The sequence below is a fragment of the Serinus canaria genome, chromosome Z (assembly GCF_022539315.1).
Source record: "Serinus canaria isolate serCan28SL12 chromosome Z, serCan2020, whole genome shotgun sequence".
NCBI classification, from domain to species: domain Eukaryota; kingdom Metazoa; phylum Chordata; class Aves; order Passeriformes; family Fringillidae; genus Serinus; species Serinus canaria.
The window spans coordinates 33,267,047-33,283,346 of record NC_066343.1 but is presented as its reverse complement, the minus strand read 5'-3'; the positions used below and the strand labels follow the sequence as shown (position 1 = coordinate 33,283,346).

At 36.8% G+C, this 16,300-nt stretch overlaps 1 protein-coding gene across 2 annotated transcripts in view; it reads right to left on the bottom strand.

The window, feature by feature from the left end:
• The window catches only part of ADAMTS19 (ADAM metallopeptidase with thrombospondin type 1 motif 19), a 128,168-nt gene that overhangs the window by 14,318 nt on the left and 97,550 nt on the right, over positions 1 to 16,300 (bottom strand). For both annotated transcript variants that reach the window (XM_050987221.1, XM_030237556.2), the window contains 5 exons: positions 13,401 to 13,558; positions 12,549 to 12,702; positions 9,686 to 9,821; positions 7,166 to 7,370; positions 5,097 to 5,249 (listed from right to left, as the gene is read on the bottom strand). In XM_050987221.1, the coding sequence (XP_050843178.1) occupies positions 5,097 to 5,249; positions 7,166 to 7,370; positions 9,686 to 9,821; positions 12,549 to 12,702; positions 13,401 to 13,558 (806 nt within the window). The remainder of the gene's footprint in view (positions 1 to 5,096; positions 5,250 to 7,165; positions 7,371 to 9,685; positions 9,822 to 12,548; positions 12,703 to 13,400; positions 13,559 to 16,300) is intronic.

Genomic DNA, 16,300 nt, shown 5'->3' with positions numbered 1-16,300 from the left:
TTAAAACCATCAGAGTCCGAAACAATTTCGTTCAATTGCTGAATGCATCAGTGTTATACTTTTCTTCCTCTGTCAGGCAGGCACAAGAGTGTCTCCCAACAGTGGCTGTGTAAGTGAACCTCCTCCTTCCCTGCACTGCTCCTTCAGGTGGCAGTGTGCAGCACACTGTACATTGTGTGGCAAGACTGTGGTTGTAGGGACGCATTTAAACAAGGGGCTGCACTTGCCTCCACTACATGCTGCCATCTTCCAGGCATCATCTTCTAGCTATGAAGGCTGGTTTTCTGTACATGCACCCTTCTTTCTGCACTACACCATCTCCTGTACTCCAGCTTAAGGTCATTTTGGGAACAAAGTTGTCCACCCTTGATGAAAACATGAAAGGTAATGTATAATGGTGGTAACTTCTGCTTCAGACCCTCTCCTAGGACACATAGGGAAGAACAGATTTAAATTTTTTTCTTTCTTTTTCTTTTCATTATTTATTTGATTATATAGCTGTCCCACTATTATGCCACTTGTCAAGTAAGACAGCAAGCATCTTTCAGCAGGAGGTGCTTGCTTCTTTTGTTATTGTTCATTTGTGCTTTGTTTTCCTCTGAGCCTAGGAAGGTTCAGTCCTGACGGGAACTATTAAGATGTACGACAACTTAATTATTTTCTAATATAACCACACTTACAGATAATGCAACTTGAACAACAACAACTTGCAATTACATTTTTATTCCCCCAAACTTCTTACACTAAAGATGCTTGAAGCAGAAAAACAACAAAGATATCTTAGTAGATCTAAGTGTGAAACAGATACTAGAATTTCCCATTTACGAGTGATTTTCTGGGCGTGCAAAATAGGTGATATCTACTTTTAAAACCCTTTCCAGTCTTATTAGTGGTTTCTTCTGTTATGAAAGGAGGTCTCATTCTGTTTTTCAAGCAACTAACATGACATTATATTTATTCCAGCCAAAATTCTGCAGTATATTGATTAAAAAACACTTTATATGGAACAAAAGATGTTAATATTGTTAATATTACAGGACTGGTCAGAAACTTATAAAATCTGCGATGTAATTTCATTTTTTTGACATCTTCCATATTATTTGGTCATGCTTCATTTCTGAAACAATGACATGCATCATTTGGTGCAAATTAATTATATTTAAGTCAATATGATTTGATTACATAATTATTTTGACTTCTATTATTTCATATTGCATAATTGCTTTGTCCATACATCTACTGTTAGTGTTATATTTTGACTTATGTCCAGCACTATTCTATTCCAAAAATCTAAAAGAGATTAACAATTTTGGATGGGGATCCGAGGAAAAAAAACAAGGCTAATTCCCTTGTTTCAGCAGAAACATAACATTAATATAATCCTTTTTTTTTAATTGGAAGAGATCAGTTGAGTTTGTTTACTGTGGAAATTTAGAGTTTAAATGTTTAAGCACACAAAATAAAGGTTGAACTTCCCATGCCCTTGAATAGTTAGTAAAACAGTTTGTGGGCATTTACTTCTCTGCATTTACGCATGTTCTTTGATTGGGGAAGAAGGCAAACAATCCTTATCACTGACATCTGCATTCTGTACCCCTCAGTAGATGTCTCTGTGAATCTGTCTCCTGTAACAGCTGGAGACTTGACTTCCTCTGACTACACACACACACACACACACACACACACACACACACACACACACACACACACACACACACACACACACACACACACACACACACTCTCTCTCTCTCTCTCTCTCTCTCTCTCTCTCTCTAGGGAGCACTGCATGTACTCTGAAATAAATAATTTGAATAAGACTGTGAATTCTGGGATTCATTGGTGTAAAAACTAAGCAGTTGCCTCAGATGCCCTTCCAGACTCAGTGGAAAAAAACAGTAGGAGATTAACCTTTGCTTCATGTTTTTGCTTCTTTAGGCTATAGAAAAAGTGAACTGCATGCCAGCCGTTGGGACCACTACTCCAGATGTCATATTTGACTCCTCAGCATCTCTGGTCTAACACATAGATACTATTTAGAAATTCTGCTGCTGCTACATCTTTAGTTTCTGCAGAATGCATCCTTTTACCAATCTTTATTACAACTTACGACACATTATCCTCTCTGATCTCCTATAGACACATACTGTGTATCTCTTCATCTTACAAACTGCTGCTCCTAAATTCTAGTTTGTTGTCTGGACTTTTGATCCTATTTTTCCTTGCTGAATGACATAATATTGTATCAAAGTTTTAAATTACCATTTTCAATACCCACTTTCCAAATATTCTCTGTTCCAAAATTAATCCTGCTTCTCATGCTTCATTTATTCTGACAATGGTCTGAAAAGTGTGATAGTAGCAGAAAAAAACCCCCACATTTTCCTACATAAAGTACCATAGACATGCCCTTTGAGCCCCCTGTGCTGCTGAAATTTAGGTGTTTTTTGGAGAATGACTTCTACAATGATGTGTCCTTTCATAAGCTGCGCAGATGTGTAAACATGCAGTTCACATGAATTTAATTTCATCTCTCCTCAGCCTATTTGTTTATACTTAGGTGATGAATGCCTCTGAGCATGATCCTGTCCTTGTATGGCTTTGAAATGGGTAGCCAGTGGGCAGCTCAGCAAGGGACACTGTTGCTAACAACACCTTGCCCTAGCTGGCGCTAGAATAGCTATGCTCTCTAAGCATTTCTCATTTGAAGGTAACTCTCACGTTGTTAGGCAGGATATGTCATGGATGGCATATGCTGGGAAGATACAATGTCATTGGTAATGTTGCTAGGTACTGGCTCCAGAAGCTCATTTGAGCTTTTATTCTTCCCTTTCTCATCATACCTATATTCCTCACAAAGGTGGGCACAGAGCCTGAGGGAAGTTACAAACAGCAATTTTTAGCATATTGACCCACTGTACTGACTTAAACATCATAACAGGGTTAAATGTTGCACACAGGCCAGGTTGTACAGACTTCTTTTAGATTGTTTTAGAGTCACTATCTCCTTAATTGATCTATTGGAGTTGGAGATTTTGGTCAAATTTTCTTTGATCTTGGTATTGTTAAAACACAGAGCTCAAAAACTATTTGATCTTGATGTGACTACACCAATAAAACAAATTAACTTTGTTGCAGCACTCCATAATTATTAATCATGTTATCTTTTCAGTAATAGTGCAATTTAAGCTTAATTTAAAATTATGTCTTAGGGGTTCAAAGGAAACAGCAAAGTGAGTAAAGATATTAGGCCTCTTGTTTCAATGTGTGAGAAGCGTCATCTTAAGTTTTCAAGTCAAGTCTTGGCATTAGCTAGAGAGAACTTGGCTCTGCTGAAAGGAACAGGCTTCTGTCAATGTCAAGAGCAATTCTAAAGAGTAAAAACTGTGAACACAGAAGGCTGCATTGAACCTCTGGGTAAACAGAGCAGAGACTAACATTTATCTCAGCTTTTTAATTTGTTTTCACTATGGCAGACATACTAACACGTATGCCATGACTTCATGTTGCTATGTACTCCTTTAATGAAACAGAAGAGTAACAGAGAAAATTGACATCTAACAGAGAAATTGACATCCAAATATATTTAAATTGAACTTGTGTGTCTATATAATCAAGCTATAATCAAGGTATCTATTTTTTAGTATAAATCTTGGAAAATCTCTGCTGCACAAGTCACAGTCAGACTGTATGTTAACTGTTCAAAAGATTTTGACAATTTCATAATTCCTTGTGTCCTAGTTTTGAAGTTCAAAGTGAGTTTAGGTGAGAGTGTTACAGCTTTGACTCTAGGAGGAGAGCAAGAAATACAAAATTACAGTAAATATTAAACAAGAAGATATAAGTTTTTGAACACTCATCTGTGACAGAGGTTGTTTGTGAAAGGCACTGAGAGGATAAAGTTTTTCGTTCCAGAGGGCACTGGGAACACAGTGTAACTGTCTCTGCATACCCACACAGCCTCAGCAACCCCAATTTGAATGACTGCTTCAATTAAGAAAGCAGATGGTGATTTCTCCATGGTTTACTTCCTACTGGTGCTAGAGCTAAATGAGGCAGGTTTTAACCATAGCTATGTAGTAGAGAAATGGAAATACTAAACATTATTGCCAAACATATCTTCTTGTAAAAGTAATACTGCTACTGAGATTTAGTTGCTTCTGTTGTTTAAAAAAATTAATGGTTATACTATGTGCTTTTGAAGTAGCTAGTTACTCACAGAGTACTTGCTGCTAATTCTTGGAAGGCTGGCTAGCCATACACTGCTGGCTTTAGTCCTTGTTTCCAGCTCCTACATCACATGAAAGACAACTAAAAATACATTAAATACTTCTCCATACAAGCAAGTTTAAAAAATGCTGCAATAATGTGAGGTGCTGAAAGTAAAAGTGTTGTGTGCAAAATTATGAAGAGAAACAAAGGAAATAAAAAAAGATTACAATCTTTCTGCTAAAGTGTGGTCTGTGATACAGCAAGAGAAAACCTTGACTAAGTTCATTTTCAGAATTTCAGCATGTTTTGGGTTTTACAAAACTGTTTCAGATATTGAAGGCCAATCACAGATCTAACCAATATTGTTTGTTACTGTTTGGCCTATGCTTATCCACCTCTCAGAACACACATGCCAAGGAAATAATGTAATAGCAGTTATGTTGAGTGTCCATAATAGTAAAAAAATAAAAGAAAACCAGTAATAGATGCTTCCCACATGCTAAATGGTTTATGTGGAAATTTAATATGCTAAAGGTGCTACTGTATAAGACTGGAGGGTGTACGTTACTGGAACCACAAATAAAATCTGCAAACACAAATTAAAAAAATATGTGAATGGTAAGGTTGGAGCTGGGCTGCAGTTTCTGAAGCTGCTTGCCTGCCTACTGACAAGTTCAAGATTTATCTCACATTTACTTTATATTCTTGATTTTTATTTATACTCTAGGCTCACTGTGACTACCAGTTTAGTTTTTTTTTTGCTTATAGCCTTATTGTTCCCTCAGCTGGGACATCTGTACGCTTTTGATAAGAGCAATTCTTACTAAGAACTCAGCTTGCAAAGTGTGTGATGCTGAGAGGCACCAGTATCAAGGATTACTCACCTTAGACCAGTCTCCCATTCTCCAGACATAGCATTTGGAATAGTCCTCACAGTCTTCTGCTTCTTTAGGCCTTGTGGACAAAACACATTTCTTGCGTGGGTTGGTGCACCTCACAGTTCGATGCCGTACTCCCTTACCACACTTGACAGAGCACTGTTGGAAAAAATGGTTTTTCAGATTTCTACAAAATTCACTTACCCCATTTCATCCCCTTCTATATGACTTCTGCCTGGTCAGCATAAATATTTCACAGCTTCAGTGATCTCCTAACTTCCAGCATTCAAAAGCATAATTATTAGATTTGTTAAAAGAGAAAAACTGATCAAAAATTCCTTAGGGGACTGAATGATTATTGACTCATTTTTACCTAAAATTAGATAAAAAATTACTTGCTTAAGGACAAAGCCTTTGGAATAAGAAAATATCCAAGAAGTCATGATTAAACGAATGTAAAATGTTACACTAAAAATATTAGGCAATCTTTCTTCTTCCAATGAAACGAAATACAATGAAAGAAAATCAAAGTAACGTTCATAGGAATAAGATATGAAGGAACTTAAGTAAAGATCTGTTTGTGTCCAACAGCCTTTTTTGGGAGGAGGAAAAAATGTAAAATGGAAAAGCAAATATTCCAAAACGATGCAAGAATCCAGACTGAACTTGAAAATTCAAAGTCACTATATAGTCAGCATGTGAAAGCGCTTTTCAAGTTGCTTAGAAGGTCCTAATCTATGGGTTTTTTCCACAATTCCCACTTACACAGCCAAAAATGATGCCATTTCCTTCTCAAAACATTATCACTGCTTTTGATCATCCCACTGCTTGCAGTTCAAAACTCTCCTCTGCCAAGCTGATTATAACCACAGGAAGCAGTAATGGCTAGCTTCCTACATAATGGTGATAGTAGGAATGGGCACGGGAAATACCTCGCTCTTCAAAAAATATTTATTGCTGCCAACAAAAACATGCTCTCTCATTTCTCATCTCTCAAGTAAAATAAACTGACTAAACAATCTGTGATTCTAATTTCTTTTACTCATCTCTGTAAACGGATCTTTCCTCTCACAACCAGCTCTCGCATCATAAAACTGTGTACCACACCAGAAATTGCTGGTATTTATATCTCCTATGTCAACCTTAGCATGTGCTTTTCATCTTTGAAAACATTCCCTATTTGTTAGCTCTTTCTTGCTTGGGGATCAAGGAGTTCTGCTGAGCAGAGCAATTCAAAGAAGGAACTGCACATTCAGAAGCTGCTATTTGTATTTTGATCACAGAGGGATCCATAGCACAGCTTTTAGTATGGGAGCAATCAGAATTGCCTTTACTCTTTCAATGAAAAGAGAAGTTCCAAATAACCCTTTCATCTTGTCCAGATGGCAGTGAGAACAATATTCTTCTTCCTCCATGGCCACTTAATTTTAGAAGAAATCAAAGATGAAGAAAGCCAAATGGACAAGCACATTTAAAGACCTGAAATTAATAAAGCTTTTGGAACAATGATTATGTTTTACAGAAATACTTCAGGATGCAACATATGTGAAATTGTGTTATTTACAAGCCCATTTGTCTATTGCTGTTGTTTTGGAAAAAGAGCAGAGAAGAAAGAGGAAGGAAAGAAGATGTCTTTTTTTGCCAAAGGCTCCCCTCAAAGCCTCTCTGAAGCAGGATGGCATCACCCATCTGCTGATCAACATCCCTTGGTACAAAAGTACATCCCAGATGTTTCCACTCTGAAACCAAGGTCTTGTAGCTGAGAAGTGGTGCCTTAAATCTGTTTCCCCCGAGTTTCCCACTACTACAGACAGAACATACTTGATTATATGTGCTTGAGAACCGGCCAGAAGACACTGTTGCACAACATTAACTAGGTAAAATGCAGTAGCTCTACACAGCTGGTTCTCCTAGCCCCTGAACCCTTTGCCAAAACATTGCACAAGGACCGTGAAAATCATTAGGCTCAGCTGTGCCACTTGATGCTGAAAAAAACCTTATTTCCAAAAAATACCAAAGCACTAATAATGACTATGGAGTATTTGGAGTATATGGAGTACAAATAAATGCAGCACCTCAGACCAGACTCCTGCCTCCCACACTGTCATGCAGTCCTGGCCTTCACAGCGCTGTGCAGATGCAGGCTTTGGCCCCAGACAATCCCTCTCCCTAGCTCTGATCAGGGTCCCGTTTCTGAGCTGCTGTGTGCAGGCTACTTGTCTGTTCTGGGTTCCTTTTCCACACGTCCTTGAACATGGTGTCCATTCTGTCATCATCCATCTGCAAAGAAACTCAGGCAATGTAGTAACACAAAATCAAGAGGGGAAAAATACCATCACATCTTACTCACTTATTCTAAGTATATACACCCATGACACACTTGCATATTTTCAGCCTCCTTTTATTGTCATTTTGCTAATAGAGTATTTATGAATCTAACATATATTACATTTAATATAGTATTAATGCACATATAAGTTCCTACCCCTATGTTTTCAAACTACTTTCTTCTAATTATAATCCCAATTAGAAAATTTCCAAATATACATATATAAAGATGACAGATCCCTGATCAGCCTGCCTATTATTCTCTGTATGTTTATCTATGTCAAGTGTATGCCAAGCATGTAAACTCCAGCATTCCACGAAAACACTGTGTTGCAAGACAGAATCACTCAAGTGTGAAAGGCTCATTGCCCTGGAAAAAGGATAAAACCACAAAATTCTTCATGCTCTTCAGAGTAAGGCCTAAGAAGGTGCATGGCTTAAATCACAGCAGCAAGGAAGGCTGATGCAGTTTGGCACAGACCACATACCTAGAGAGCAATCGTTCTAGACCATAACTTTCCCCAGATGTTCTGTAGATCCAGATTATGGCCATGTGCCCTTTAAAAATCAAACAGTTCTGCCCCTGATGTTCTGTCTCCTGAAAACACAAGAGTTTTCAAGAAGACCTAGTTTGTAAGAAGAGATTTAGGAAATGGAGATTTAATAAAATTTTTTCAACTTTCTGTCATGCATTTGTAGCAAAAAAATAAAATACTTAACTAAGGTTTTTTTTTTTTTTTGTTATCTGTCCAGATATATATATAATTCACAAATCATGACCTATCAAGATGATGAAATAGACTTCAAGATATTTCTTCATAGGCCAATAGCAAATAAGTACTTATGCAAGTGTATGCTTTGGTAACATTTCTGTTGAAAGCTAATAATATTTTGTAATCAACACTTAAAGTGTTTAAAAAATTGAATTATTAAATCTTCCTACATTCCTCAGCACAGCATCTCTGAGTATCAATTAGCAAAGTTTTAAAATTTTCACTTAATAAGCTGAAAAAAACACAGAACACTGAAAATTTAGGGTAGACAATGCCTCAGAAAAAGATCTGATTATTCCATATCTATCCATTAAGTGAACAGTGGTGCTAATAAAACAAAATAAAGGTCTTCTAAAGTATGCATATAATGAAGTTTAAATAATCCCTCCAAAGGTATTGCCCTGTTTTGGGGAAGACCAAATGTCAGTGGTTTTGTCTTACTTAAAATGTATCATACTTCACATTTTATCAATTTCAGTATTCATCCTTTCCAAGAAAGCTATGTCTTCTTGTTCACTTTACATACTTTCTTCAACAGTATTTGCATTTAATTTATTTTGCATAATTTTGTTTAAAAATACCATCTACCTGTCCTCCAGATGACTGCAGCAGACTGATCCTACTGCTTATTCCTGGGGATTCTAGCCAGCTCTTACTTTTTGCTTTCCCTGCCCTTGAAAGGTGTGGACTTGCTCTAACTTGCTTTAAGAAAGTACATGCAATTCTTGAGGACCTCCTCAACTCTGAATTTTTAGCTGCCAAGTGGCACGACTCTGAAATGGGCCGCTGCGCTTGACTGCAGCCAGTGCTAGGAGCAGGCTGCCAGTTCAGCTGCAGGAACACCAGTGGGTGGGCTTTGCTTGGCACAGGCTGCACATGGAGCTACCTCCCGCAATGTTCAACCACCAGAGTCTAGTTCAGCCTATTTGTGGATCCACATTCAAGGACTTTCCTCTCCTGGGGTGAGGGGAAAGAGAGGAGTGAGGGGCAAACTCGCTGTACTTCAAGTTGCATTAACGCAAAAAGAGTGATTAGCAGGGATTTATTTATTTACTTATTTACTATTTAGGGTTCCCAGAGTTTATCAAGAGCTTTAAAGACACCAAGCCTTGCTTCAAAAAAAAAAAAACAAACAAACCCACTAAAACATATCATTAATTAAGAATATGGGATTAAATCCCATATATGTCTTTATATAAACGGCATTTAAATTTCAGTTTTGTAGCAAAGATCAGTCTGTGAGAATACTTCCTAAGGAAAGGAATTAACTGCTTTACTGGATAAGAATTTATTCAGGCATGGTGCTTACGGACTCTCTTTCATTAAAACTCAGGGGAAACAATTTCCAGCGTTTCTGTTTTCCCTTCATTTTGCATTATAATGTTTTGAATGAATGCATTTACTACTGCCCACTCATTGCAAGAAGCAGTTCACTGCTATTACATGGCTTTTACATCTAGATATTATAGTTTAATTTAACCAAATCACTATTACCTTGTCTGGCAGGGCTGTTCATTGCACTTGCGGATCTGTGGTTCAGGTTTTGTTAAATATTTGCACTTCTTGTTGTCCACAAGACTGATATTCTTGTTCATAATCTTTGTGCAAGAGACTGTTGTCTTTCTTTCACCTAGGAAAAAAAAAGAAGCAGGTTTGTGAGGAAACCAAGAATATGCAAATTGTTAAGGACACAGATCCAGCTATTTCATATACAGTTTGGCTAAAAGAACTGAAAAACCAGTGTAAGAAATTCAAAGCTAGCAGGGAATCTGAAAGAAATCCTACAGTTTGTAGGGAACAAACTAGTCTTTGCACACCACCATCAAGAGTTTTTCTGCTTTACTCCTGCAACTAGTTATAGGCCAAACCCTCACTCTTAAGGGAATAATTTTCTTTCTCAACCACTGCAACTCCATCACTGAGCAATGATTGCAGAAATTACAAATATGGTTGTTAATTACTACATAAAATGAGGAAAGAAATGACAAAATGTGGCTGGCACTCAGATAAAGGGAATCAGCACATGCATCCTTCAGCAGGGAGCCTGCACTCTTTCCCATGAAGTAAAGAGGCCAGATGATCTGATCTGCAGGGTCAGAAAACCATTTAGGAAACTGGGTACTGCTGCAGAGATCGAGTGCATGCTCTGTACAGAGTCCTTGCCCTGATGGTGCCTGGAGCCTCATGTCTCTTGAACATGGAAGCATTAGGAACTAGAATTTAATGCAATTATTGACCACAAACAGGAAAGACTCCCAATTAGACTGGAGCCTTAATTTTAGAAAACTAGCAATTGAATTCAGGATTTCAGCTAGAACCATTTGTTCTTATAGTTGCTTTTACTCTGTCTGGAAGTTTACTGGCAAAGGGGCTGTGTGCAGGAGCAGGGCAGGCTTAAGCATGAACATTCACCAGAGGTGAAAAATGAGCCTGTGGATGGAGCAGTTATGTTATAAGTGCATATTATGTGCATGACCACTGCTGACATTTTTACACAGTGCTTGTGTACGTGAGAGCACATGCAACTAATCTATCACATCACAGCACTGGAAATGTTTGACAATTCTTTCTGCACTTATATATACATCTATGTATTCATATTCTCTCCCACGCAAAGAAAGCTTTTCTGCAACACAGGAGGTCACAGACCAGTAACATACACAAACATACACAAAACCATATGGCTTCATCAATAGTTTTATCCTGACACAAGTTTAGAGCAATTAAGCAAAACTATTGATAATTGTATTATTATTTATTCAGATTAATCAAAATATTGATGTTAAATTTTAATCACAAATAGTTAGGGTAAAAGCTGCAGAATTTTGATTTCATTACTGCTTGATATTTAAGCCAGAAAGTAAAAGAAAAGTGAAAATAGTTTTGTCTAAAGTAAGATAAATCTTTCAGTAGTATTTCAGAATATTTACCTTCTAGAGAACTTTGTTAATAACTCAGCTATTTTAGACAAAAACATAAAACGAAGACCAGTTACAACAGAAAAAAAAATTATAAACATTAAAGTAAAACATTTAAATATTTATTTAAGCATTAATATAGAATAAATTACTGACATACTGCATTTTAAGATTTCTGCAGAAGATAGAAATATTTAGAAATATCTGGTGCAATAATGACAGATTGTAGTAGCATTAAAATTATTTTAAAAATACATCAGGAAACTGTAAAAAGTGTGAGTTCACAAGTAAACTGGGATGCACTATTAAGAACCAGGGGATGCTACTAGCATCATGAACAAAATGCCTTCTAGGGAAGAAGCTTTCCTACCAAACCACAAAAAGCATGTTTATGGAAACTACAGCAATCTTTCATAACACCAGGATTATTCACACAGTCAAAGGAGCTAGAACACTGTGTTCTTTATGCTGATGTTATGAGAAGGAAAAGCATTTCCAGGCTTTCCTATTCAATCACAAGGTGCACGGCAGTTTTCAGAACGTTGATCAGAGCAACCACGACTGTCAAAGTTGTCAGCATGAAGGCAGGTATCAAAAATCAATACAGTGTTCACACACTGACTAACTGCACAAAGAATGAACAAATCACTGTACACAGCATTTATTTTTTAAAAAACCCTATCTGAAGTATTTTTTAAGTGTAAGTGTAATTTTAAATAACATCTTCTAGAAAACAGTTTGAAAGACTTTTGTTACATCAGTACTGTTCATATTCCAATATTTGTTTTCAGAATCATATTTTATTCTTCCAAAATCACTTTTTCATGTTTAATAAACTCAGGAAAAATATCACATCAGCATACTAATATCTGCTGTTGCAATATTTGTTCCATATGTTTCTGGATCATCCTCAACTCATGTTACTAACTGTACTTATTTGATCTGAGACTGGGATTCAGCTTTTCTGTGGTTTGAAATTTCTCTTACAGATCATTTATCTTCAGTAGTTCCAAATACAGAGTGGAATGCACTTTCTATTCTTGTTCTAGCTCTTGCACTTGTATTTCTTCTTGGAAACTGTGTCCTGAATTTGCTTGCTAGTCTAGATTTTGTTTCTTCATTACCATCTTTTGCTACTTTTTATATTAAGTTTGAATCTTTTCCTAGAGCCATCACAGTATTTTAATGCAATCAGAAAGCATAAGACTGACATACATCTACATTGTATGGAAACATACAAACCACAGGGAGGATACAAGCATTAACTATACAACACCGACCATCAGAATCCTAATTATATATAAACACAAATGTTTATACTAGAGGTGCATATTGCATACACACATTTGCACTGTGTATATACATGCATATTGTATACACACATTCATTTTCCATATGTGTGTGTGTGTGTGTGCGAGTACATTTTTCTTTTATTTTACCTCCTCCACATACAGCATCACAGTCTTCCCAGGTAGAATGTGTCCACATGAAAAGGGGCTCTGGTACTTTGGAGCTCTGATTTTCAGGGAGAGGATCCAATGGGATTGTGTATTCATAGTGTAAACCATAGCTCTGGTCGTGGAAGAGGAGCACCTGCAAGATACAAAGAAGGAAAAGCTTCCAACATATACAGACACTATGGAAGACTCCAAACTGCTGATCTTGAAAAGCACAACAGAATGATTTGGTGCTCTATTGCCTTTCAGCCCTCCTAATGGATTTGCTAGAAGAAATTAATTAGAGTATCCAAATCAAGCCAATGGAAGAAAATATTTTTCTGTATTAAGAAAATTCCTTTAATTTAAAGGATTTTAGTTGTGAAGTCCTTTGCCATCTTCTCTCCCTTTTTCTTTATGGTGGCTATTAACTTTTCCTCTCTTACACTGAAATGCATCCAAATTTGACTTTTTCACAGAGAACTTGGTGATTGCAATTCTGAAATGGTGATGCTGCGCTATAGTCAGCCAGAAATTTCAGAAAATCACCTGAAATTAACCTGAATTTCTCTCCTTACTTGGCACATCAGCTTTTTATGACATTTGTCGGAATGCTGAGACCTTCAATCCTGCCCCAACAGCATAAAGATTGTTCTTGGATTTAAAGGCATTTTTTTACAAGCAGGCTGACAGACCTCTCTCTCCTCAGCCCCTCCTTCCCATTTTTGTAGATATATATGTAAGCACTAAAGCAGGTATATCTTACATAGATCTCATTCCCTTGAGGAGTCTGGAAAAAATATTAGTTACTATGCTATATCATAGGAATCAAGTGAAAAAACGGAATTGTCATACCAGTAAATGTAAGGGTGATGTTGTGGGACCTTTGGCTGATATTTTCTCCCAGAGTCCTCTCCGAACATAATGGACCGTGGTACCGGCGATATTGAATGTTCCAGAATGTTCTATCTTCCAATCACTATTGATTGACTGCTTTCCAGCATCCCTAAGAGCTGCAAAATACATGAAAAAAGCCCAGTATAAAAGGTGCCTTCTCAGTAGTGATTTTCTTCTCCTCTCACTTTATGTTCAGATAATTTAAAAAGTAGGTGAAATTCACCTAAGGCTGATTGCAAAGATATTTATGGATCCTACTTTACATGAACTTCAGCTGATATGTGCTTCAGAAACACCTTCTGGAGGGAATGCCTGTGTGAATTTAACATTACTTGAAGTTAATATCAGCATTTTAATGCCTCAGAAGACTGACAGGCTCTAGCATAACTCAAAATTTGAACACTGAATTACTTTAAGGCAGAGGGCCTTAAATTAACTTTAAGGCATTCTCTGTTCCCAGGGTGGTCATTCCTATAATCCATAAAAGCATGTGAAACACAATTTTCACAAGGGACTCTTCAAGATTTGCTAAGCTAAAACATTTTTTGAAAAACAAAATTCTAGTTCAAAATTCTTTCTCTAATAACAACACTTGCCTTTTCTGCACCTTAAAATTTGATAAGACATTATACACTTTCACCAAGTAATTGCAAACTTCTAATTAATAGGAAAAGCTTGTTCATTTTGGCTGAATTATTTCTCATGCTGATCTAATTCATACTTAAAAATATGATCAAGCCAGATAAGATATATTCCATACACTGAGAACAAAGAATTCTGTATTAGTAAAATTTACATTTTCTATAGTACATGGAATAAATTCTTTAGTAAATTATTTGTAATTTTATTTTGTTTTATTTTATTTTATTTTGTTCCAATTTCCAATTTGTTTTTAATAATCATGTGAAGTAGACTTGAAGACACCTTCTGTACAAGAAGTTTTACACATTTGACTTCATTGAAATTGCATGTTTGGCATCAGATTGTTGTAAGAGAACCTCCACATGTTCCAAAATTTCCCTTTTTAAAGTTGTAAGTTAATGTGAGTCATTCCTGTAATCATGTCCTCTCCTATTCATATTTATACTGTTATGTTTTGTTTCTATGGGAAACAATGGCAACAGGCCTATGGACTGGCAGGAATCCAATTGAATAAAACACCACTGATTGTACAACTGCAGCACTATGTAATAGATGTTAAGACTATAAAATCCATTAACACTGTATAACAGTCTTGTACTAAAAAGAACCAGTGATTCTACAAGATTTAAAAAACGGTATTTTAGGTTTAAGCATTCAACTGCTAATGGTAATTAAGTTCTATTTAGTGTTCAAACTGTTGGGGATAATCCTCTTCTCAGTGGAGAAATTAAAAAAATACACTCGAACATGCCAAGGTCCAGCCGGGTCATGCTGCTCAGATGGAGCAGCATCCTCTCCCCAGAGAGCAACAGAAATCCTTCTGTCTAGTCTTTAAAATGAATGTGAGTGCCATGGCATGCAGACATGTGCAGGAAACTGGAATCCCAGCTCAGAATACAGAAATATGCCAGATCTTGCATTTTCTGCTTTCAGATTCCTCATATGAGTCACTGGTCTTAGACAGAGTCAGAAAGTGTGTCTTCAAGCCTTAAATGTGGACTTGGATTCAGGCAGTGCAGCTTCTGTTCCTGACTCTGTCACACCCCATTTTGGAAGCAAGTTCACTGAGTTTTATTCCATACTGCACATGTATTCCTATTCTTCTTAACTTTTGACAGAGGAGTTTACTCTGCACAAGGTAACCCAAAACAGGAAAAACATTCAGAACACAATATATCCTCTCTCAGGTAATTCAAGCAATACACCTACACCTGAAAAGACAAACAAAGAAAACTTGGACTCAGTTGCCTACTACAACTGCAGCCACAACCACAATTTCAGTGCTAAACTAAGGGGGACTAATTTCAACTCTATACAGAGATACAACTGTATCTCTGTAGGGCATAAAACAGCCATCATAACAATGGCATTTAAATGATGGTGATGAGTGCAATGTATTTTTTAGTTACTGTGCCAGGACTATACACCCATCTAATTTTAATGAGGTGTGAGAGGCTACACAGCCAGACAGATACAACAAATCACAATTCAGCTATTGCATCTCCCATTTCTCAGTGGGGAACAGCAGTGCCCTGGTTCTGGACCTCCGCTTGGTAAATCAGTTCCTACTAATCTTTTTTTTTTTTTTTTAATATGGACAAATCACTTTACTGTACTAACTTAATGAATTTTGTTTTCTGCTTTGTCCAAAATAGAGTCATATTTCCAGAAAAGTATCAAAGTAATGTAATTTTGACTGACCCTTACTTTTCTATAGAAAATGTAAGAGATATCTGAAATTCAATTTTAAATGAAAGTACATTCACTGATATTTTTTGTTGAGGAAGTAATTGCTTCACTTCCATTCAGGTCATCAGGTGTCCAGTCAATCCATATTAAGAACATTAAGACTTTAAATTTAAGTAAGTTTTGGAAACAGCAGGGCTAAGGCTGACTGATTGCTAATTGCCGGTGTCCTCTTTAGTATCCCTCTTCAAAAATGGTGCAATAGTCCTTGCTCTTCAGCCACTGGGCACTTCAGCAGGCTGCCATGACTTTTCAAACATATTTTTCAAATTTTACTTGAGAGTGGCTTGATAACTACATTAGCAAGTTCCCTCAGGACCACGGGATGCATCTCATTAGGTCCATATATTTGTGTATGTTCCGGTTCCTTGGGTGGTCTTAAAACTGATCCATGATGGAAGGAACTTCATTCCACCATTCCGTGCCCTGATGTGAGGGACTTGAAAGATGTGAAAAAAGTGTTTACCACT